This window comes from Cryptosporidium bovis (assembly GCF_009768925.1).
Source record: "Cryptosporidium bovis isolate 45015 chromosome Unknown contig_28, whole genome shotgun sequence".
Lineage (NCBI taxonomy): Eukaryota > Apicomplexa > Conoidasida > Eucoccidiorida > Cryptosporidiidae > Cryptosporidium > Cryptosporidium bovis.
Window position 1 is genome coordinate 128,518 of NW_027125012.1, and position 23,714 is coordinate 152,231.

The following is a 23,714-nucleotide window of genomic DNA, read 5'->3' on the forward strand; positions in this document are numbered from 1 at the left end:
TTGCTGAACAATAAATTGCTTGTCGAAGAGAACATTTTCACTGCCCTAGTTTGTTTTGCAAAGCATTAAGTTCTTATTCATTTTTTATTCCTATTTAGGCGCCGATACAATTCAAGGGATTAATGTACAATGTGAATTATTAAGGCCAACTTAGAAATTGGGATAAAAATATAATTAATACATATTATTTATGGGGTTGTTTTACATATTCAATATTTTACTGACATTATTGTGGTTATATTTTGCTTTGTCGGTTTTTTGTGTATTCTGGTTTGTTTACTCATATAGTAAGTATAAAAAATCCGGAAAAGATGAAACAAATTTGGAAAATTGCACTTCAGAATATAACTTCTGTAAGAGAGTTGATCACAACCAAACTTCATTTTTTCGTTCACTTTTGGCATCTGTAATTTTTTGCCCATCACGCGTTTTACTCTTTGGAACACTGGTTACCTTTGTGGTTTTATTTCTATTTGTTCTGAAAGTCATCGGAAGCATAATTCCTTCTGTAAGAAACAATATATTTTATAAATACGCTCATATTATTATAGTAAAGTTTTCGGGATCTTCAACTTTACGACTTCTTGGTGTAAGCAGGACAGATAATTTCATACTAGAAAAAAAAGAAAGCAATTCAAATTCTGAGATTTATAAATGCATATATTCTTATAGTCCCCCAGAAATGGACAATACTGTAACCATTGTGTCGAACCATATTTCTATGCTTGATATTTCCTTTTTTATGAAGTATATAGCATGTGGATTTGTCGCACAAAAAGAAATATGTAGAAACTATTTATTGGGGACTGTTGCAGATATTATTGGCTGCATTTATGTCGATAGAAACTGTAAGGAAACCAGAGCTAAAGCAAAGTACTTAATAAAGGAAAGGCAATTAGAGAGATACAAAATAATTAACTCAAGCAAAATGCTTGATTTAGGGAAAAAAGTTAAGTCCAGGCACAACCTATTAAACAATTTTGAAGAACTGCAGAAAGGAATTCATACAAATCTATTGGTAATTTTTCCCGAAGGAACTACTACTAATGGAACAACTATAATTCCATTTAAGACAGGCGCATTCGAATCGCTAACTCCGGTTCAGCCAGTAGTTTTGCACTATAACTATTCCGCCTATTCTCCAGCATTCGACGTTGTTCCATTTTGGGCCCTTATTTGCCTTTTATTCTGTAATTATGGAGAGATATCACTCTCAGCCTACTGGCTACCGGCCGTTCACCCTCGCCAAAATGGGACAAAAGAGGAGAGTGTCAGGTGCTTCATGGAGATGGTTAGATATAGAATGTGCCAGGTGATGCGCGAAGTTAAAGAGATCGATAAACATGGCAGATATTTCAGAAAACACGACTATAATATAGAAGCAGAATTAGAAATGAACCTATGTAATGGCGAAGGGGACTTTAATACACGTGGATCATTAAGAATGAAACACGAGTACATGAGAATGTTAGGGCAATAAGACTTTCCACAATCCAAATAAACAATTTGAGCTCTTTAACGAACGTAACACCAGAAAATACAGGTGGAAGGTCAAAGGGTAACATTGAGTTGCCGCTCTTAACTATCCAACTTGAATGGCAGTCAAAAAGGCTGGAGTTTATTCTAATTACTTTTTATAGGTGCTTGTCGTTATATCCATGGTAGTCTCGTATATGATATATTTTAAATAAGCTTCTTCCCTAAGTGGTACAGATAAATGGTACTTATTCCATTTGACACGAAACTTGGGGATATAATAATTGCAGGTAAATTAACCGGGAGAATATTTGTGAGATTATGTCTTACTAAGCTTTTAGTCTTCCGACCTGTCACCGGCGACATTTAATTTGTCTATTTTTACGTGAATTATCCGTGACTAGGTTAGCTATATTCGTAAGGCCCCTCAAGGATTACTTTCGTAAGTGAAACTAGTGGTCTCTGCTCTTTATACCTTGCATTTTCATGAAACTTCCTGTGGATATTTACACTGCTATTGGGATCCTGATTTTTTGTTATTCCTTCCATTGCACTTCGTTTCGTTGGTGGTTCTTGCTGAAACTTGGACTTCTGACACGTGTTCACCTTATTTAAATGCGTAAATGCACTTACTGAACGCATTACATTGCTTCTATCTGTGTATTTGTTGCTTTTTGTTGATTCCTGGTTCCTGTTTACATCAGAATAGAGTGTTTTAATGTGATTTTGTGAAGTTCGCCTTTTTGGAGTATTTCTCGTATATACCAAGGTTTCTTGCCCAATAGATCTTCTGTATGTTGGAATTGAAATTTTACCAAATTTTTTCCCTATGTATGGGGTTAGTGAATTTTTGTTAACTGAATAGTGAATATTTCCTATAACGATATTCGAATTATCTGATAAGACACTCAAACTTCGGTGGGGGAGGCTTTTACTTCTATGAATATACTTTCTCATGATTTTATTTGTAGAGTTATTTATGAAGCTATCAACTTTTCCTTGAACATCTGTCTCGAAATTATTACATACTTTAATTTCATATTTTTCGTTTAATTTGCCAGCTTCATGGTTTTTTGTGAAGAATATTTCCTCACCACTATTCTTCAAATTTCCATTATAATCTTTCAATAATTCAATATGCTTAAGGAATAATATTATTTTTCTAACTTGTGATAGTAACCATTTACTATCAACTCCATTCACACCTATAATTGATAATTTCTTAAAATAGTTTCTAATTAGGGCCACACTCTCCTTAGTAAAATCAGAATAAAGTTTAATTCTTTTCCTAAAAATATTAATTTCGTCTGCTTTGTATGCGTTTATGACAGAATGTTTGTAAGCCTTGATAAATGGTAGTATCGAAACCGAAATGTAGCCCCTATTTTGGTTTTTAATTGAAATTAAAGAAGCAGAGTACGATATAGAATTGATAATAACCATTATTAGATATTTTTGATTTAAATACCTCAATGAAAAAAAGGTGTGGGAATAGAAAAATTACGCCAGGATAATTTTTTTATCTTTTAATATTAGGAATTTGTGTGAAAACAACGGGTGCTATAAATTTAATATATATATATAAATCATGGCCATAATTTGCGAATAACTCCAAATGGTTTTATGCTTAATTAAATGTTAGATATTAAAGTCATAGATAAGCACTTGTTACGTTCATCCCTAACTAAAACCGAAGATTATTTTGTACTGGATTTAAGCCTATTATCTCCAGAATGCGGTTTATTTACAACTGAAAATTTGGGAGATGAACTCAAATTTACATGTTATTCCTCACCTCCAAAAAGAATAAGCGTTCCAGATGATGATATAGTAGTTAGCGTTCCCTATGGAAGGTATGAATCAATTCAGTTAAGGAAACTTGCCCATATAATTGAGCAATTGTCAACATTAGATGAACTAAAATACTTTCGATTTTATGAAATATTTGACAGCAAAGTTGGGCATTACACCAATTATAAAGAATATTTTCTTTTAGAAACCAATGAAAGAACTGATTTAAATACTAGTGAAAATGGTGATTATAAATTGATAGATAAATTGTACGAACATAATATTTCAGAATTTAACGAATTGCTAAGACCAATTATTCATGGTACAGTTAAAAAGAAGATTGCTACTATGCATGGATTACTTAATCACTTTACAAAAAATACTAAAATTTTGATCGAACAAACAATGAATAAATTTGATAAGAAATCATCAAATATTAATAGTAATTTACAGGTAATTCAAAATAGGATATTATTTCAGGAAGCGAGAATTAGTCGTCTTAATGACTTTGCGTGGAAAATTCTCAAACAAATAGGAGAAGAACAAATTGAGTTAAGCTTTTCAGAAAATGAAACCATTGATAATGAAAAGGATCACTTCTATATCGGGAACAAAATGAATATTGAAGTACTAACACTCAAAGAGGCCATGGAAATAAGGAAATCACATGGTGGTTCCGGGCTTCCAGAGAACTTTGAATCCCCAGATGAACTGCTTCAGTTTGATAACAATGGTGGTAGTCAAATTAAGGTCTTGGAAAAACTTGACAAAATTAAAAAAAACACCGGGATAGAAAAAAATAAGTTAAACAAAAATTTACCTAGGAACTTTCACATAAGTAAAATAGAATTTGACCAAACTGAAACTTTACATCCTGCAATAACACAACTGATGAAAATGAAACTTGGAATAAATTCAAAAAATACAAAAGATACGGATAAAGGGCTTGAAAGCAATTTCGGTACCAAAATATATGATCCTATATTAGAATACAAAAACAATTCATTTGGTGGAGGAAAAACACTTAAAAGCTTTATCCCAACAGTTTTTAGTTATTTAGGTCGCCCAATACCGACATTAAGTCACCAAGACATACCGACTATACCAAAACAAAAAATAATAGAAAGTATACAACATTCAATGAGCACAGAAGTTTCTAAAAACGAGCAGTGGCAAAAAATAGGAAGGCCCCTTGAAAAGAAAAAGATGAAAGAAAAAATACCAGAGGCATTGAAAGTTAAGCCAACAAAACATGAAGTGGGAGCGTTTAATTATTCGAGGGATGATGTTTATAACGTTCTACTGTAGATACTAGCTCACTAACTGCACTCTTTAAAATGCTGACTGGCCAACGTTTACTATTGAAAGTGGATTAGAATTAGGGTTTGTTCTCGACTGTGCCTGTTTAAGTAAATGTTGCACCTCAGGAGCATCTGGATGTACTTTCATCGTGTGTTGTGTTAGACCGCTTTGATTTCTACACTTTCTTTGACAATATCTACAAATAAAATGTTCAGTGTTTTGGTTTTGTATGAAGTTTTGACTTGTAGATGGGACTCCAATGTGAAATCCTATATTTTGAGTATTTTCGTAATCTGAGGGGACCGAATTGATATTATCGAAGTCAGCTCTTGAAATTGAATTGTTACGGGGATTATTTATATTGCTATGATCACAGGTTTGTAAATTCATTTGCTCTGAAGATCTCGTATCATTTGATCTGAACTCCAAACAATTTGGATCGAAGTAAACATGCTGTGATGTATTTTGAGTGACGAGAGGAAGATTTAAAACTAAATTAGAAGTTCTGTTTGATGTTATATTCGTAAATTTTTTATTCTCTGTTGAGTAATCTAGGGGAACAACTGGTCTTGAAACTTCATTTTCCAAAGAGTTTTTCGAGGTCTTTGGCTGGTTGCATAGATGAGCAAGAAAAAAAAGATTTTTCTGCAACCTTGAAAGCATCATATTAACATTGTTTTTGAATTCATCAGAGTGTTTTAAGGAATTTATTCCGTAAATCAGTTGTTTGTTTTCGTTGATTACATCCCTAACTTTTGCAGATGTAACGAAAAATTCATCCTTATAATCAATAAACGTCATTTTTTTCAAGTATATAAGATCTTTTATTTGGGATTCTAGGATTAGTTTATTTCACTTAAGTAAAACTTTAGAATGATTAATATTTATTTTTAAGGCAGTTCCCAAAAGGAGTTATTTACCGAGATACCTTTAAACAATCTTTTTTCATAAACGAATACATCCAATTCAATAATAGTGCATTTGATTGATAACAGTGTCCTTTCGTAGTTACAGCCCATTCCATTACAGGAAGAAAGTATCAAAAGCTTGTATATTTTTTCCTCTTCTCTTTACATGCCCTTTTTATAAAATAAGGAAAATTCTTTATTAAGGAAAAAAATTTATAATTATTCGTAATTATTTCCGTGGTATATTCAAACTAATATGATCATTTTTAGTTTCTTGTTTTGAATCAATAACCGGTAGCGTCCGCTTTACCGCAAAAACAAATTTTTTCTTTTCACATGGCTAAGAATAAAACCTTCGATAAAGATGAGTTCAGTTATACAAAGTATGCTTGGTGTGACTCCAAGCCTCAAAATAGTTCCTCAAATGAATGAAAAATTAGTGAAAGACAACCAACTTATTCAACAAGAGGTGAAAACACTTGGCTCAACGATCAAAGATATGGTGAGTATACCTATTACTGCTTCAATTGCTGTATCTGGAAAACAGAAACAAACATCGAAGTGGGAGTGGTCAAAGTTTAAGAATAATGCAAGAAATGACTCACTCTTGCTTAGTCATTGGACCAAAAAGTTTAATCCTCAATCAAACTCCGATGTTCCAGATATTGAACCAAGTAATAACTCTATTTCGGTTAATAATTCTGAGGTGTCAATTTCATCTGCATTTGAAGAAATACCTCAGAAAGAACATGCCAATAGTAGCTACTATTTTTCTAAGTTCAACAAACATCCAATGGTCTACAATTTCAAGTCAGATCAGTATAATAAATACCTTAAAGATATTGACTCTGATTGGTCTGAAGAAGATACATATTTATTGTTCGAACTTTGTAGGGAATATGATTTAAGGTTTATAATAATTCATGATAGATATTCTCCTCCATCAGGAATACAAAGATCTTTAGAACAACTTAAACAAAGATACTATTCGATTTCAAAAAAACTTGTCGAAGCTAGTTTCGATGCAAAGAGGAGATCACTTGGTAACTCACCCGATCCTTCAGCACTTACAGCCTTGAAAGATGAAAGAAACAGACATCCTTACATTAGATATAACTATAATATTGACTTTGATAGAAATAGGAGATTATCACTTTTAGCGAGTTATAATAAGAATTTAAGGAAAGAAACTAAGGAAATAATAGAATTTCATTCAAAATCAAATTCAACAGGTAACAAGAAAACACCTTCACAAGCCTCGAGGTTCTTGGAGGATCTAATTGAAATAGAAAGTGAAATAGATCTTGAAAGGAAATTAATATCAAAGCTAAAGAATTGTGAAAATTTTGGTCCAAAAAAAAGTGGGGCCACAACAGCAGGAGCCCTATGCTATCAATATATTTCATCACTACCTAGGAAATTTTCTTCGGATGTAGAAAATCTCCTCAAGCACTTTAAACTCGACGCATTTCCATTACCATACTTAAATACAGAAATAGCAGAGCAATATTGTGCAATTAGATGCGACCTATTAGCGTTACTTGCAACGAGGAAGAAATTACAACGTTTGAACACATTAAAACATGTATGGCAAGAAAAGCTGAGGAATTTATCTCAAATGGATGAGTCTGGCGGCTCCACACAGACGGAAAACGAGGATAGGGGTAAAATTGTGCTCAATCCTTCAAATCGCCAGTTTCAGGCAACATCTGGGTCTCCTACAAATGTTTCAAGAACACAAAGACCAAGGAACAAGACTGTAAGAAACCCACAGGAGCAAATTCAAGTGGTACACCAGACTCATTTAGAAGCAAATCCTATTGTAAATGTGTCTCAATTCGCGCAGAATCAATCGGATACTCTAAAAAGGGAATCGGACTCAGCTGACAGGCCAAGGAAAAAATTCAAACCTGGGACCACGAAGTATGCGATGCAACATAATGGTTACACAAACCAGGCAAATAATCAAAGAACTTTTCAGGGGATAGGAAAAACAACGCAATCAAATACTAGGAATAATGATTCTTAACAGATTTGGACAAACCCAACTGACTTTTAAAACCCTGTTTATTTTTCTTTTAAATTGTCCGTATTTTGGCACGACCAAAGTCTCAGTGTATGGTCAAGACCAACTGTCAATATTTTCGTTCCATTTTTGAAAATGTCAAATCCAGTGACATTATGAGATGCTGTATTAATGTTCCTAATACAGGAGTATCTTGAGCTTTGTGAGTTTTTGAGACACATATCAGTCTCACCCACGAATTTAGACCAAAACTTTAAGGTTCCATCTAAAGATGCAGAGATAATGTATAGACCATTACTTGGTTCATACATAACATCGGATATACGTTTTGAATGACCCAGTAAACACTCTTTCAAAGGATTCTTTGTCCTCCTAATGTCCCATACTTTAATGCAATTATCTTCAGATGACGTTATGAATGTTGCATCGCAATTTGGGGAAAACTGAGTTTTAGCTATCTTTTTTGTGTGAGAAAGGTTATGGAGAATAGACATTCCTGAGCGTATATCCCAAATCCTGAATATTCCACCGGCGTCTCCAGTTATCACTAACGCCCCATCTGGATGTATGTCGAGGCCGAATATTGGTTTACAATGACCCTCCTGAGTCTGAATTGTGCTGTTGGTTTCAATATCCCAAATTCTCCATGTTTCGTCGCTACTTGCTGAAATTAAATACCTAGGAAGTGGATGAATAGATATCTTATTCACCTGGTCCTCATGCCCAATAAATCTACCTCTTTCTTGATATTCATTGCCCCATAGAATAATGTTAGCTCCAGAATCACATGTAACAAAGTGTTCACCAGTTTCTGTTGAGAACCAACGGAGATCGTTTGTACCGAATCCTGCAGTCTTTATTGAGTTTTCAACTGAAAAGCTGCATACATCCCATATTTTTATATTTGGGCCCAACCCAAATGTTGCAACTTTTCCTTGAAGTGGAGATATTCTACATCCGGTTAAATACCTATTATCACACATTTCACAGGTAATTTGTTCAATGCCATTTATCATAGTTGCCATATAATTAATTTTTTTTTCAAAAAAGTTGATTTTTTTGCCTTTTTCTCTTGCATCTTTGAGTCTAAAGTACGATTTTGGAATAGAAAATGATAGTATTTTCTTACGAAAATCCACTAGAGGAAGGCCACCTTGAGAAAAAAAACGTTCCCGGTTAATTTCGGAAATCGAGTCAGGTTCATAAGTAAACTTAACCGTTTGAGTACTAATTATCTTTGAAAGCCTTTCTCTTCTTTCAAATGGACCTTCACCAAAATAACATACAGGCTCCCCTAGTTCACGAAGTTTTGACTTGACAGTTTCATCATTTGTTGAAACAGCAACATTAATTAATTGATAATTCATTCTAAGCTTTCAATATGGCATACTCATATTTTGAGAATAATATAAGTGGCATTAATATTAAAAAAAAGCTACAGATATTAACTTCCTATAAAAACTCTTTTAACTGTTGATCTAACAGTTTGGTTTCACTAAAATCTCCCCACATTGAAATGAAAAAAAAAGAATCATTTAGCGCGAATATTCAGAACAAGATTCTTTTACTTTAATATACGAATTCTGATTTTTCTGATCAAACTAGAAAGAGATGAACACAATCAGTCATAAACAAAGTGATAAGGATGAGAATTTATACTCTTCTGTCAATCTAGGCAGATATAAAAGTGAGGAATCTATATTGTCTAGTAAGGATAATCATCACTTAAGTGGGAGGCATACAAATTATTACGATTGTCACAATGTAGATCGTAATAATGGAACTCAGATATATAAATATTTAGTAAATAATTCTGACCTTGGTACCCAGGAGTATCAAACAAACGAAATTTACTCTTGTATGGAACCAATATTATTTGATAAGAACAAAAACCATATAACCGTATTGGTTACGGGCGCAACTGGATTTATTGCTGCTCATATAGTTGAAAGATTATTACTCAGAGGTTACAAAGTACGTGCAACAACCAGAACTAAGAGCAGTCCAAATTGTGTTCAGTTACTTAATTTTCCTTATGCTTCGGAGAACTTGATGTTAATTGAGGCTGATATACTTGATTGTGATTCATGGGAAAGCATTGTAAAAGGTTGTAATATTGTAATCCACTGTGCGTCACCATATAAAATGGATTGTAATGATCCATATGAAATAATTAACCCTGCTGTTTTAGGAACTAAAAATGTCATAAGTGCCTGCTGCATGTGTGAAGATGTTCAAACAGTAGTTGTTACTTCTTCCATTGCTGCTATAGTAGGATCATATATAGATGGAAAGGTATACTCAGAAATAGATTGGAATAATGACTGTGATCCAAAACTACAACCATATCTTTTTAGCAAGGTAGAGGCGGAAAAAATCGCTAACAGAGTTATCGATGAGCGCAAGCCATCTTTGAATCTTTTGGTGGTAAATCCAGGGATGGTAATTGGCCCATCTTATCGCGATGATATTAATCAGTCAGTTCAGTGGATATACGATATGATAACTGGAAAAATACCTTTAACTATAGATTTGCAGTCGGGTTGGGTCGATGTTCGTGATGTCGCGGAAATACACATAAGACTTTTTGAATCAGAAAATGTCTCTGGAAGGTACATTTGTATTGAAGGTATGTACACACTTAACGAGATATCCAAAATAATAAGAACCCAATCACCTCACTTAAACTCCCCTACACGTAACCTTCCCTCCTTTATTGCCAAGCTAATATTACCGATGTTTACTTCTAAAAATGTTAGGGAGTTTTTAAAATCCTCTCTCGGGAAAAGAATACTTATTAGTAAAGGAAGGGTCCATTCACAGTTCCCAAGTTACAAATTCTTGCCAATAAGTGAATCCCTCAGGGATACATGTACAGACCTAATAAATAGATTCGGGGTAAAAAAGTAATAGGTTAATCTTAGGGGCTAAAAACTCAAGTTCGATTAAAGTGACAGTTCTAAAGTCCTCTACCTTCCAAGCTAACTCTCATAGCGTGCTTTGTTCTATTTCTACCTTTTTTACTCATAATTCCCATTTGTTTCTCAACAGAGGCCTGAATATCTGTTTGTATGCTAGATTCGTCGTTTTGAGGTGTGATCCTAAAGTGATATCCTGTTGTTATTGGTATTCGTGCAGTTCTAGGTTCAACATGTAGGGCGCTGTTTTCAGGTTTACTTTCCTTTAATCTATAATCAAATTCCTTATTTAGTGGTGAAACGGAACCACCGTTGAACTCAACAGACTCACTATGTTTGGTTTTAGATATTAATTTCATCCAACGCTGGATAAGTGACCTAATCATTTGCCTATTTTCATGTATTTCGGCAGGATTCTTCCAAAGTTCACAAACAACCTTCCCAATTTCTGTAGAAATTATGTCTTCTTCAGTAAGAGGCATGTTACATATCAATTTCAAAATGCTGCTCCTTATCGAAAGGTTAGGTAGTGTTCCATCGCTAAAGGGTTTGAGCCAACGGCATAAAACGTCAACAATTCCTTCTGAAATGAAAAATGTGGTCCAGTTGCTCATTGAAGCCTTTTCACACACTTCATCCACCATTTTAAGTTTAAACATTGCTTTTTTTCCATCTTGGTATGCTTTCTCATCATCAGATGCAGCTTCATTCATTCTCTGAATGAAATTCCTAACTTTATCTCGTATTTCAATTTCTGAAATTTGCCTCCCTAAATTATTTTTACGTCTATTCACTCCAAATTTCTTAGAAACACCTTTAATTTTGTTAGTATCATCATCACTTGAGCTTATACCACCTTCAACGGGAATAATGTCGTCTTCATCAAATTCCGAGGATTCATCATTAACAAGGAATTCATCAAGTTGTGCTTTATTTTCATTGGACAATGGGTTCTTCACAATGGTGGGTGCATTTATATCGGTTTTTTGTTTCTTTTTTTTTACTCCCAAACGAGTATCACTATAATGTAAGAAACCATCTCTTTTGGTTTCAGAATAACTTTCTTCAAAGTTAAAATCTGAACTTGACTTTAAATCGGGCTCTTTATAAGTGGTATTTTCCTTGTCCATCACACAAAAGTATGATATATACGTTCATTAAAGGTATAATATGCTTAAATCTTCTTTGAAATCAAAAATAATTTAAACGATTATGAGCAATGTACCTTTCTATTTCTCTTGGTTACATTAAGCTAAACGCGCCAGACGCTTAGAAAAAAACAGTTGTTAAATAATTACCTAGAGAATATAAAATATAGGAACATCTATGGTCAGGTGTACTACTACGAGAATTAATGCTGATACAATTGAATACATTTGGATAATTGATGATTTTCCCCTACTTAGAACTCTTTCTCTTAAACATGCTCTTCCAAATAAGGACCGAATTTTTAGTCCAAATTTTGGTAATGATAAAGCAGGTACCTGGTTCCTTGCGTTGTTTCCGTCTGGAGTAAACTGTGACGGTAAATTTTTATCAATATATCTATACACATCTTCTGAAAACGATAAGGTCGCATCATTCGAAGTATCTATTCTCGACAAGTCACTTAGTAATATCGATGGTTCAACCATTTCAACTTCGCAGCCGCGTGTATTTTGCACGGAAAACCCCAGCTGGGGTTGGGAGGACTATATGAAAATAACATACATGGGTGATCTTGAAACAAGCGAAACTGAAAGCCAGAATATATATGAGACATCTATTCATTCCTTCCCATCTCCTTTTGATCTTGATTCAAGTACAACTATTTCCCAGTTGGAAACATCAAGTACTGTAGAAAATGAATTTGACACACAAATAAGGAATCCTTGTCGGTCATACAACAACAGTTCAGAAAGTGATTGTTATTTTAATTGGAATAGAACAATACTGAAGTATTTTGTATTCGATGGAATGATACGATTTAGAGTTGTTATTAAATCGTTCTATGAATTGAATCACACTGAAGAGGGGTTTATTGGGATTTACAACAAACAGGAAAAAGAGATTACACAGAACTTGCGTCTAGCCAAAGATTTCTCAAACTTTTCACTTAGTTGTTCAGAGTCTTCAACGGAAATAATATCGATAATTTGTGGTGAAAAGTGCTTTAAAATACCCAAGTTTACACTTGCAGCAAGGTCTGAGTACTTTAGAAAAATATTCGACTCTAATTTTTCCGATTCGAAAAACACAGAATTCATAATACCTTCGTGTGAAGCAACTCCATATACAGTTAAAAATATGTTAGATTTTATTTCTATTGGTGACTGTGAACTACTTAATACTGACTTTAAAAAAAAACAGAGTGAATTCATTAGACTTTTTGAGTTTTCAGACAGATATGGAGTGATTTCGCTATGTGAAGCATGTGTTCCGATAATAATTGACAATATAAACACAGAATCAATATGGGAGGTAATTATTTCTGCAAAAAGGTGCAACTCGAATACCATTCTTAAAGCTGCGGAGAATTTTATAAAAAGCAAGGCAGACATTTCCACACTTGCTTCCTCTCTAATCAATCATTTGGCTAAAACATCATTTTGATTGAATTGTCTTTGAATCAATATTTTAACTTAAAAAAATGGTAGATTCACATCTAAGCTTTTTTTTTGGAAGGAAAGTTGTATTAGAATACGGTCTCTAGAGGTCAATATGATCTTTGAAATCTTGTTTAGTACGCCGTTAACAACTATGAAAAATTTGTCTATAAATTTTCAATATGCTTGACAAAGTTGTTTATTTCAATATTTTTAGAGTCGATATAAGACCACAAGATCTGCGTATTTTTTATTTCCACATTTCTTGCGTTATTTTTGCAACTTTCGTACTTTCCAGATAATAACTCTTTGAATACTTCTTGTTCTGATTCATTTGACTTGAAGTAAATGCTGAGACTTCTGTAAGTAATTACAGTGCTTTCATGTGAGAAGTAGTATTGAACAACGTAAAATTTGCCTTTTGGATTAATAAAATTGATTTCTGGCTCAAATGTCTTTATTGAGTTTCCAAAAAACTGGCAATTCTTACCACCTATTGATTCTCTCAATTTTTCAATTGCTATGAATAAATCAAAGACGCCAACGGTCTCCAATTCCAATGAAAATGATAATTTAAATAACGATGATTCTAGGAACGGGTTTTTTTTTTGTGAAATAATGCTTTTTTTTTCTTGAATTGTTTTTGTAAAAAATGTTAATTCCGGCTCAAAATTTGAATGTTCAAGATTGGACCATATATGCGAACTAATAATAAAGAAATATAACTGACTTTTTGTCAGTAAAAACGAAAAAAAGGTACTGTTTTCTCTGAAAATATAAACAAAAACACAACTTGGTCCGGCTTTGTTAATTAGTTTTGAAATATGTTTATAAGAATTGATTTTTATATCAAAAAAGTCAACATCCGGATTGATTTCACTTAAAATCGAAGTTTCATTTACTGGACAATTTGGAATATAAGTATCTAGTTTTTTCAGCATGAAGAAAATGGAGTCACAATATATGTGAGATGAATAGTTTATATATTTATCCGTTGGTATGGTTACAAAAGAACCATTGTGTGGGCAAAAAGTAGGAATTTTTAAGTTCGAATTAACAAATGAAGCTAAATTCAGCATTCCTTGTCTCTCTCCATGAATAAACGCAATACTTTGTGGTTCTAGATGTGAAATAAGTGACTGAATTCCAATAGAGTCTGCATGTGAGGAAAAGCTTAAATACTTAACAGTGCAGTTTACCTCGATACATGTTGAAGGGTCCTTCTGATCAATGAAAACCTTCTTTGCACCAGATATGACTTTTGAACCTATTGTTCCAGGTACACAAAAACCTGGAATTATCGTTAAATTATTCGAATCTGGTGCCCATAACCTAAATGCATGAAGTGAAAGACCTGTATGGAGCATACCTGGTGTAGCGAAAAGTACTGCTGGACCAGGAGTACTTAAAAGAGCTCTATCATACGGTAATACATGCGGAAAAGAAAATATGTTATCAATTAATGGTGTGTTTGTCCAATTTGTGAAAAGTTGATAGTAAGAATTAGCCTTTTCAGTCATTGATCCTCCGAAATAAATAGGGTACCTAAGTTGCATTCTTCTCCAGAATATTTCAAGTAAAATGCAAAGTTCTTGTGCCCTTCCAATTGCAAATACCGGAATAAGTACCTTTCCACCTCTTTTTAAACATGATAAAACAAGTTCACAGAATACTCTTTCTGTAGAGCGTCTAGATGGTCTTACGTAAGTTGCATATGTGCTTTCAGAAAGTAGCAAACTTGGTGATAATCTTGGTAATACTGCTGGTCCAAGATGCCTATCCCTAACCATATTGTAGTCGCCTGTGTAAACGATAGTTTCGTCACCAACTTTTACATGAAACATTGATGCACCTAATACATGCCCTGCATAATAGGGAGTAATTTCAATACCAGATATTTCTAGGGTCTGGTGAAGTTGAATTGTACTAATTTTCTCCATACAACTCCAAACATCACCTATTGAAAAAAAACCATATTCACTTGTGTTGGAGTTTTCTGTATTGCATATTTTAGAGCTTTGATTCGACTTTTGAATTAATAATTTTTGTTCCATTATTTTGCTGTAGTCGGACAGCAAAACAGAGGAAACGGACTTAGTAGGGTATGTCATTATAATTGGACCTGAATAACCTATTTTTTCAGTGAAATAAGGAAGTGCACCACAATGGTCAAGGTGATAATGTGAAATTATAACTAAGTCTATTATGCTATTGATGATTGTTGGATTTAATTGAGCACTAATAAGTGAAAAATCAGGATATTTCCTCTCATCTTTGTACCCCATATGCATTCCACAATCAAACATGACAACCTTAGAGCCTATCTTTATTAATATACATGATCTTCCAACATCCTGACCAGCTCCAAGTGGAATTACTGAAATCGGCATTGTTGCTGAAAAAAATGCTCTCAGTTACCGCAAAGATTTGACAAAACTATACAAAGTATATAAATGAAAAATAAAATATGTTATTCAAAAAGCAAAAAAATGGGTCAAATAAAGAATTATATATCGATAAAGGCTTGATTTCGGAGAAAAAACAAAGAATCTCAAGAAATATAAGTACTATAAACGATGGAAAAGACGTAATATTGTGTGTAGCAGAAAAAAATTCTGTTTCTAAAGAAATATCTAGTTTCCTTTGCCCACAATGGACATCACCCATAAATTTAATTAGTAAAAGCAAAACAAATCCAGTGTTGGCGTTTCCTTACACTTTTTTTGGTAAAGAATGTAATATGGTAGTTACGTCTGTAAGAGGGCATATAAAAAATCTTGAATTTGAGCCAAAGTTTTCGAATTGGAACACGGTTGATCCTGCAATATTACTTGATCTTTCAACCCCTGTCGTTAACTCCGTCGTTCCTGATTGCAGTGATATTGCAGATAACCTTAAATTTTATGCTAAAGTTTCAAAGTACTTGATTCTTTGGCTAGATTGTGACAGAGAGGGAGAAAACATAGCATTCGAAGTTATTAGTATCTGCATGACTTCAAACCAAAATCTAAAAATATTTAGGGCTCACTTTTCTGCTTTAACCAAAAATGACATACTAAATGCAATTGAAAATTTGCGAGCACCTGATAGAGCACTAAGTGATTCTGTTGAGGCGAGAAGAGAGATTGATCTTAGAGTTGGCTCATCATTTACAAGATTCTTGACCTTGAGATACAAAAAAATTTTTCCAATTCCTGAGCAGACTTTAAGTTATGGAACATGTCAATTCCCTACTTTGGGATTTGTTGTGAATAGATATAACAAAATGATTAATTTCATTAGAGAAAGTGAGTGGACAATAATTCTGAACATTAATCTTAATATTCAAAAGAATAATTTAAATACAAACAAATTAAAGTTCGATTGGGAAAGGGGTAAACTTTTCGACCGTCTTTTTGTATTTATTATTTACGAAATTTGCCTTGAAGATCAAAGATTATTCATAACAAATATTTCCAAGAAGGATTCAAAGAAACACAAACCACTACCATTAAATACAGTCGAAATGACGAAAATCGCCTCGAAAAAATTGAAGTTATCCCCTCACAAATGCCTTAAAATAGCAGAGGAGCTTTACCAAAAGGGCTTTATTTCATATCCTAGAACAGAAACAAACTTTTTTTCTAAAAATATTGACCTAATAAAATACGTTGGCGAGCTATCACAAAATAGCGTTTTTGGAAATTATGCCACGGAATTAATAGATCTAAACAGGTTCATGGAGCCAAGAAAAGGCAATAAGGACGATGGATCACACCCTCCAATTCATCCTGTGAAAAATCTAGAGAAAAATAATGCAGCATCTAGCGATGAATGGCTACTATATGAACTAATATCACGCCATTTTTTGGCCACTTGCTCAAAAGATGCTGTTTTACTCGAAACAAATGCAACTGCGTGCATTTCAGACGAAATATTTCATACAAAAGGGGTGGTAAGTTTGATTATTTATTTTTGAAACAAATTAATACTTTTAGGAATTGATTGAGATGAATTGGTTAGATATATACTCACCGTACGAGAAAGTTGCGATAAAAAGGTTACCTGAATTGGAATTAGGTGAATTAATTGCACCATTTGAATTGGTTATTCAAGAAGGGAGTACAGAACCACCTTCGTTACTTTCAGAGTCTGAGTTAATAGACTTAATGGATAAAAATGGAATAGGAACAGATGCAACCATGCATGAACACATAGAAAGAATTCATTCTAGGCAATATGTTAGAAAGGATAGAAAAATGTTACTTTCTCCAACTGCTCTGGGATATGCACTCTTCAATGGATTTGAATTAATATCAGATCAAATGAAGAACTACAGAAAAATGGACAAAATTAGTAGAGAATTTGATTTCCTAAATAATTCATTCTGCCACAGTTTGATGCACTTCCACATTAGGCAGATGATTGAAAATTCAGTATCAAGAATTTCAAAAGGAGAGTGTACAAGAAGCCATATCGTAGAAGGTGTTGTAGCTTTTATGAGGCACATATACACATTTATGTTAGAATATATCGAAAAATTGGATTTGTCTCTAAGCTCATTTTTTCCAAAATGGGATTATTCACTAGTAAAAGAGAATGGGAGTTTAATTCAAAGAAGGATTTCAGAATGTGGCTTTTGCAGATCAAGCATTGATCTGTTTGAAATTAAAAGAACATCCAGTGGATTACCACCACTGAGTGAAAAAGGTAGAGAGAAGGTCTACATTTCAAGAGAGGTGAGAATGGGTGTTTGTACCGGTCAAAAACACAACAAATGCAAGATTCCACTCAATATTCCTACTTTGGGAAAAATAGATATTTCAAATATTAGATGTCAATACTGTAAATTCAATGTTTTAAAAATACATAATGTGAATACAAAAAGAGTCCATTATACTTGTCCGTATTGCATAAACTTTTCGTACAGTTGTTACCAGTACCAAAAATTACAATAATTCCTTCAAAAAATTATGTTTTCGATTGTAGAGCTTTATTCTCAATTTTACAGATACTTAATAGGTCGAATAAGTAGTTTATCATAGCAAAGTTGAAATAAAGCGCGAAAAGAAGTTTTGCGGTCCATTTTTATCAGAAGTAGTGATTTTAATAAAACAGAGAAAATGTCAAAAATGGACGACACTATTGAAGGGAAAACGGTGTTTTTGAGAAATGTCCCATTCGAAATATCTGAAAATGATTTGAAGAAGTTAATTGAAACGAAATTCGGTGAGGTCGAATACGTTAAAATTGTTGTTTCTAGGATTACAAAACTTCCCAAAGGAGTTGCCTTTGTTAAATTTCGAGACAAGGACTCTGTGGAAAAAATGTTATCTAATGAAAAAAAAGCCAATGAGTACTTTGAAAATAATGTACTCAGGACAAAATTGGACGTAAGAAAAGATGTAAAATATATGAAAACACTGTTAATCCCACCAGACCTTGGAATTCAGTTCAATGGTAGGAGGATTTATGCGCACCTGGCTCTAAGTAAGAGTGAAGCTGAATCAATTGAAAGGAAAAAACACAGCATTGGCAATGACCGCAAATTGGAAAGTGAATTTGAATTGATTAGGCAAGGTTTAATTTTGCCTGGAATGAAGGAGGCTGAGGGAATGAGTGAACACGATTTAAAATTACGCGAGAATTCTTGGAAGGAGTTGAAATTTAAAATGAAAAACCCTAATTATGAGCTAAATAAATTGAGTTTGTGTATTAGAAACATACCAACAAATATTAATCAGGGTCAACTTGGAAATATTATTTTCGATAAAATATCTAATTTAGAAACTGATTTTGTCAAGAAATTGGTTGCTGATATTATTTCCGAACTTGAGGAAAAGAATCTGTTAGAAAAAGACAGTTACACGGAAAATAATCGGATTTTATGCAGGTTAAGAAAATCCGTTAATTCTCCGAAAAAATCCAAATCTGTTCTTAAGGGTTTGGTAAAAAAAGTTAGAATAATAAGAAAAAACCCTGACAAGACAAGTAAATCCATGGGATATGGCTTTGTTTATACGAATTCATTTTTTCTTTCGAAGGCAATACTTAACACTTTAAATAATAACCCTTCTGTTTTCACCCCTGAAAAGAGACCTATAGTCGAATTTGCTATTGACGATAAAAGAGCGCTTTATTTACAGAAAAAGAACGAATTTAAGAAGAAAATGGATGGGAATTTTTGTAAATACTTAGATAAGGGTGAAAAAGTAACCAAAATGGGAAAAATTGGAAGAGGGAAGAGACAAAGGATGAAAAAGTGACCTTTTTAATCACCTTCAAAGTTGTAATTTAGAATAGACAAGACTTTAATAGTGTGTGCTAATCGTTAAGTTAGTTTTCAAACTCCACAACTCCATCAATAATGTTAGGTTATTTTAAAAATGGTCTCGAATAGCACAGAGAATTACACCCTACCATATACAAATGAAACCAAATATTCAAATAATGGAAATGATAAATCTAATATTTTTAGGATAGATGTTGGAAATGCCGATAGTGACAATGCACCAGATGTTCTTGAAGAGGAGATAGTTCAATGTTCATATTGTAATCAGCCTACATATGATGAATCTTATATTTTGTTATCATGCCTTCACAGATATCACTACTATTGTGTTCTGAGCAATATTTCTGCAGTTTCTGATTGCGGCGATTTCATGGTTTGTAAGGTTTGTGGCTTTAAGTCAGCAGTGCTCGGTAAAACAGGTCTTCCTGTGGTTCGTGAACTGGGTTCTGTTTTCAACAGAAATAATTTTGGCTCTCAACCGAAGACAAATTGTTCTACGTGCCTGTTTAGAATGTCTAATGTATACTGCATTGATTGTTGTGAAAACTTTTGCACGAGATGTGCCAAAGAGTTTCATAATTCAGTTTCTACCCTTCAAAATCATATATTGAGGCAATTAGAGAGTGACGAACAACATATAGTTGTTAATACTACGAAGAAACTTGCAAAAACTGCCAAGGAAGAGAAAATTTTGTTTGGTATGAATGGGAATACAGCAGATGCGAACAATAAACAAATTCAAAAAAAAAAAAAGTTGTCTGCAGAAGAGTATTGCATTGTCCATAAAGATTCAAAAGCTAATTACTTCTGTCTTACATGTGAGCATAATTGTTTTTGTGAAATTTGCGCAACTATTGGGATGCACCGCGACCACAAGGTGTTAATGGCAAACGAAGCTATTGATTGTATTAGAGAGGTTTTGGTTCAATTTCAGAATTTTGCAATAAAACGAATTACAGAGCTTGATTCTGTTTATAATTCTACATCTGAATGGATGAAGAGGCAGAAAAAATTCATGGAGGAAGTAAAGCCTCTACTTGAAAGCAATTCAATCCAGGCATGCCAAATATTGTCTGATAACACAGAGAAGTTCAAGAATGAGCTTCTAAAAGAGTGGTTTGATGGGGAGGATATTGTTTTAAAGGAAATTAACGATTCTAAGAAGAAATTTGATGAAATAAAACAATTGATAACTTTATTACAGACCTGTTTAGAGAAAGGTGATGACTATTTGATGATGAATTTCTTACACGAAAGGTATAAAGAAGTTTATATGTGGCTAGATAAACCATTTAACGAAGATGATTTTACAAAATTTACAGATCCGGTTGTTTGTTATGAACGAATATATAATATGACTGATAAAATTAATAGGGAAACCGCAAACTTGATGTCACAGCAAATTGCATTAAATAGATTGAATTGCATATTTCAACCAAGAAAGTTTCAATGCAACTATGAGAGTGATATTATTACCTTCGATGATGACGGGATTGCCATACCAATACTTTCTAGTGACAAAATAAGTTACTCTTACAACAGCAATTTGGAAGAATCTAAACACTCGAAAAAATCAATTATTAAAATAGGCGAGATTTTTAATAGGGATTTCTTTGGAAGGAAGCGACAGGACATTCAAATAGAGAAATCTGTTACATTAGAAATTACTCAAAATGATGACTATTCTGAGATACTTGAAGATAACTCTTATTATGCGCTTTATGAGAAGATGAAATGGTTACATCCCGAAAGTGAATCTCCAAATCAGGAAAAGTCTGATAGTGAAAAGAGCAATGATTCAAGAAAATTTTTACAAGATGGTGATTCAAAAGATAATTTAAGTGAAGAAATAACAAACGTTAGTAATAATGTACTCCAAAACGAAAGGTTTATAAATTCTAGAGTTATTGGGTTTATGGAATATCAAAAAGATGTCCCATATATGACAAATTTATGTATTGATATTAAAGACTGTATAAATATCTTTCCAAGGTTCGACATATTGTACTCAAAGAGGGAGGAGCATCCTTATATTTGTAAATAGGGTTAATATAATGGAGTTACCTTATTTTGAAACTTTATAATATTTAACTACTATATTTTATAATTCTTATGTTTCGTCCAACATTTTTTTTTGAATTGATATTCTTCAAACTTAATAGGTTAATATTTTTCTAAACCAATTTCTTATCTAACAATGTATTAAATTTTCAAATAGTGTCATTCAAACTTTATTCTATATTCACATCAGCTCTATTTAGTGTTGGAGGGGCTGAATATCCAAACCTAATTGATTCAGTTCTTTCATCTGGGACTAATTTAGAGAATACTGGTGCCACTTCTGTGCCATTCATTGGGGTGACAAAATACTTATTTGGAAGAGTATTCTTTCTTGGTTCAATTGTAAAATTATCACTTGAAGATGAATTTGATGTGTTTTTATGGACGTCTGCCATAGAAGTTTTTCCGTCTAACTTCTCGATTGTAACGTTTGTATTAAGAAATTGTTCCTTTGGCGAGATAAATAATCCAGTGTTATTACGATCAGCACTTACATAATGTGTTTCATTGTTGTTTTCCGAAATAACTTTCCGTGTTGTTTTCATATTTGTCGATAACGTTAAATTTTCCTCGTCTCTAATGGTTGACTCAATAGTTGTGGGAATAGTTGTGGTTGTTGTTTGTATTTTTTTTAGAATAGTTGATGGCAATGTAGTTATATTACGGGAATCTATGATAGTACTCGGTTGTGACTTTAAATCCTGAATATCAATCATTCCAGGCTTAATTTTTATGCCTTGATCTTTTTTCTTCTGCCCATCTTCAACTGAACTTGAATGTGTATTTATTTCAGGTGTACTGGTTGTTGTCTCAGTTAAAAACTTATTAAGTATACTTCTTTGATTTGTCACATTATTAATCCTGGCCGGATTAAATTTGAGGTTTTGTCGTGTTTCAGCTGTTTGTAAAGTAAATCTAAGTGGGGTAGCAGCTTGATTAACTTCTGATGTGGTGGTAGTAGTAGTAGTAGTTGTCGTGGTAGTGGTAGTAGCAGAAGTTGTAGTACTAGTTGTTGGTGGTTTTCTGAAGAATAAGTTTTTATTCGTAAGGAATGGAACATTATTTAAATCAATAGGATAGATGAACGATGATGACTGAACCTCGGAATTATTCTCATCTTGTGTATTTGCATCACTAAGGACAAAACCAGACACTACTGTTGTAGTAGTGGTAGTAGTAGTAGTAGTTGTGGTAGTTGTTGTGGTAGTAGTAGTAGTAGTGGTGGTAGTAGTGGTAGTTGTTGTGGTAGTAGTAGTAGTTGTTGTGGTAGTAGTAGTAGTTGTTGTTGTTGTTGTACTAGTAGTAGTTGTAGTACTAGTTGTTGGTGGCTGCTTGAAGAATAGATTTTTGTTTGTAATGAATGGAATATTATTTATATCTATGGGATAAATAAATGATGATGATTTAAGTTCAAAATCACCCTCATCTTTTTTACTCAACTCACTTAATGAACTTGATATTCCTGCTGCAGTAACGGTTGTGGTAGTAGTAGTGGTTGTGGTAGTAGTAGTAGTTGTTGTTGTTGTGTTAGTAGTAGTGGTTGTTGTGGAAGTTGTAGTTGAACTAGTGCTGGTAGAAGTTGTTGTAAAAGGTGGTTTTAATAAAAATCCCTTTATTGGAAAAATCGGAATATTATTTAAATCAAGTTGATAAAATGAGGTTGAATTTATTGTTTCTGGAATAAATTTGATGTTCTCCCTTAGTTTTCTATTTCTTGAAATCTGAGCAGAATTGTTTGTAGTAGTAGTGGTTGTTGTGGTCGTAGTAGTAGTAGTGGTTGTTGATGTAGTTGTGAAATACGACTTGAAAATGTAATCTTTCAGGGGGAAAAATGATATATTATTTAATTCAAGTGGATAAAATGAGGTAGAATTAACTGTTTCAGGGATAATCTTAATATTTTCCCTCAATCTTCTATTTCTAGAAAGTATTTGTGTATTGCTTTCAGTGGTAGTAGTTGTTGTGGTAGTAGTAGTAGTAGTAGTAGTGGTAGTAGTAGTAGTAGTAGTTGTTGTTGTGGTAGTAGTAGTAGTAGTAGTATTGGTAGTGGTGGTAGTAGTCGTTGGAAGTGGTGGTGGTTGCTTAAATGACAAATTTTTGTTTGTTAAGAATGGAATGTTATTCAAATCAATAGGATAGAAAAACGATGATGATTGAACCTCGGAATTATTTTCACTTTGCGTGTTTGTACCACTAAAGATAAAACCAGACACTACTGTTGTAGTGGTGGTAGTAGTAGTAGTAGTAGTGGTGGTGGTAGTAGTAGTAGTAGTGGTAGTAGTAGTAGTAGTGGTAGTAGTAGTAGTAGTTGTGGTAGTAGTGGTAGTAGTAGTAGTAGTGGTTGTAGTGGTTGTAGTAGAAGTTGTAGTACTAGTT

The 23,714-nt window shown here is 33.2% G+C and overlaps 14 protein-coding genes across 14 annotated transcripts; 8 read left to right on the forward strand and 6 right to left on the reverse strand.

Moving 5' to 3' along the window:
• Positions 1 to 190: 190 nt before the first annotated feature.
• Positions 191 to 1,480, forward strand: FG379_001986 (uncharacterized protein; the record flags this gene model as incomplete). The annotated part of the gene is made up of 1 exon (XM_067327589.1): positions 191 to 1,480. The coding sequence occupies one exon, from the start codon at positions 191 to 193 to the stop codon at positions 1,478 to 1,480; it is 1,290 nt and encodes a 429-aa protein (XP_067184634.1).
• A 401-nt stretch (positions 1,481 to 1,881) lies between these two features.
• On the reverse strand, positions 1,882 to 2,919 carry FG379_001987 (uncharacterized protein; the record flags this gene model as incomplete). Its single annotated transcript, XM_067327590.1, has 1 exon — positions 1,882 to 2,919. One exon carries the CDS (start codon positions 2,917 to 2,919, stop codon positions 1,882 to 1,884), a length of 1,038 nt encoding a protein of 345 aa, XP_067184635.1.
• A 192-nt stretch (positions 2,920 to 3,111) lies between these two features.
• Positions 3,112 to 4,575, forward strand: FG379_001988 (uncharacterized protein; the record flags this gene model as incomplete). The annotated part of the gene is made up of 1 exon (XM_067327591.1): positions 3,112 to 4,575. The coding sequence occupies one exon, from the start codon at positions 3,112 to 3,114 to the stop codon at positions 4,573 to 4,575; it is 1,464 nt and encodes a 487-aa protein (XP_067184636.1).
• A 24-nt stretch (positions 4,576 to 4,599) lies between these two features.
• Positions 4,600 to 5,370, reverse strand: FG379_001989 (uncharacterized protein; the record flags this gene model as incomplete). The annotated part of the gene is made up of 1 exon (XM_067327592.1): positions 4,600 to 5,370. One exon carries the CDS (start codon positions 5,368 to 5,370, stop codon positions 4,600 to 4,602), a length of 771 nt encoding a protein of 256 aa, XP_067184637.1.
• Positions 5,371 to 5,841: 471 nt separating this feature from the next.
• On the forward strand, positions 5,842 to 7,506 carry FG379_001991 (DNMAP1 like Myb domain; the record flags this gene model as incomplete). Its single annotated transcript, XM_067327594.1, has 1 exon — positions 5,842 to 7,506. The coding sequence occupies one exon, from the start codon at positions 5,842 to 5,844 to the stop codon at positions 7,504 to 7,506; it is 1,665 nt and encodes a 554-aa protein (XP_067184639.1).
• Positions 7,507 to 7,544: 38 nt separating this feature from the next.
• Positions 7,545 to 8,870, reverse strand: FG379_001992 (WD0 repeat family small nuclear ribonucleoprotein Prp4p-related; the record flags this gene model as incomplete). The annotated part of the gene is made up of 1 exon (XM_067327595.1): positions 7,545 to 8,870. One exon carries the CDS (start codon positions 8,868 to 8,870, stop codon positions 7,545 to 7,547), a length of 1,326 nt encoding a protein of 441 aa, XP_067184640.1.
• Positions 8,871 to 9,114: 244 nt separating this feature from the next.
• FG379_001993 (cinnamyl-alcohol dehydrogenase) lies at positions 9,115 to 10,413 on the forward strand (the record flags this gene model as incomplete). The annotated part of the gene is made up of 1 exon (XM_067327596.1): positions 9,115 to 10,413. One exon carries the CDS (start codon positions 9,115 to 9,117, stop codon positions 10,411 to 10,413), a length of 1,299 nt encoding a protein of 432 aa, XP_067184641.1.
• A 49-nt stretch (positions 10,414 to 10,462) lies between these two features.
• FG379_001994 (iwsip-like protein) lies at positions 10,463 to 11,551 on the reverse strand (the record flags this gene model as incomplete). Its single annotated transcript, XM_067327597.1, has 1 exon — positions 10,463 to 11,551. One exon carries the CDS (start codon positions 11,549 to 11,551, stop codon positions 10,463 to 10,465), a length of 1,089 nt encoding a protein of 362 aa, XP_067184642.1.
• A 196-nt stretch (positions 11,552 to 11,747) lies between these two features.
• Positions 11,748 to 13,013, forward strand: FG379_001995 (uncharacterized protein; the record flags this gene model as incomplete). Its single annotated transcript, XM_067327598.1, has 1 exon — positions 11,748 to 13,013. The coding sequence occupies one exon, from the start codon at positions 11,748 to 11,750 to the stop codon at positions 13,011 to 13,013; it is 1,266 nt and encodes a 421-aa protein (XP_067184643.1).
• Positions 13,014 to 13,173: 160 nt separating this feature from the next.
• On the reverse strand, positions 13,174 to 15,396 carry FG379_001996 (CPSF metallobeta-lactamase; the record flags this gene model as incomplete). Its single annotated transcript, XM_067327599.1, has 1 exon — positions 13,174 to 15,396. One exon carries the CDS (start codon positions 15,394 to 15,396, stop codon positions 13,174 to 13,176), a length of 2,223 nt encoding a protein of 740 aa, XP_067184644.1.
• Positions 15,397 to 15,473: 77 nt separating this feature from the next.
• FG379_001997 (DNA topoisomerase III) lies at positions 15,474 to 17,943 on the forward strand (the record flags this gene model as incomplete). Its single annotated transcript, XM_067327600.1, has 2 exons — positions 15,474 to 16,940; positions 16,984 to 17,943. 2 exons carry the CDS (start codon positions 15,474 to 15,476, stop codon positions 17,941 to 17,943), a joined length of 2,427 nt encoding a protein of 808 aa, XP_067184645.1.
• A 165-nt stretch (positions 17,944 to 18,108) lies between these two features.
• Positions 18,109 to 19,251, forward strand: FG379_001998 (uncharacterized protein; the record flags this gene model as incomplete). Its single annotated transcript, XM_067327601.1, has 1 exon — positions 18,109 to 19,251. One exon carries the CDS (start codon positions 18,109 to 18,111, stop codon positions 19,249 to 19,251), a length of 1,143 nt encoding a protein of 380 aa, XP_067184646.1.
• Positions 19,252 to 19,371: 120 nt separating this feature from the next.
• FG379_001999 (uncharacterized protein) lies at positions 19,372 to 21,321 on the forward strand (the record flags this gene model as incomplete). Its single annotated transcript, XM_067327602.1, has 1 exon — positions 19,372 to 21,321. One exon carries the CDS (start codon positions 19,372 to 19,374, stop codon positions 21,319 to 21,321), a length of 1,950 nt encoding a protein of 649 aa, XP_067184647.1.
• A 187-nt stretch (positions 21,322 to 21,508) lies between these two features.
• Positions 21,509 to 23,419, reverse strand: FG379_002000 (uncharacterized protein; the record flags this gene model as incomplete). The annotated part of the gene is made up of 1 exon (XM_067327603.1): positions 21,509 to 23,419. A coding segment is annotated over one exon (1,911 nt), but the record flags the coding sequence as incomplete, so codon positions are not given.
• Positions 23,420 to 23,714: the final 295 nt, after the last annotated feature.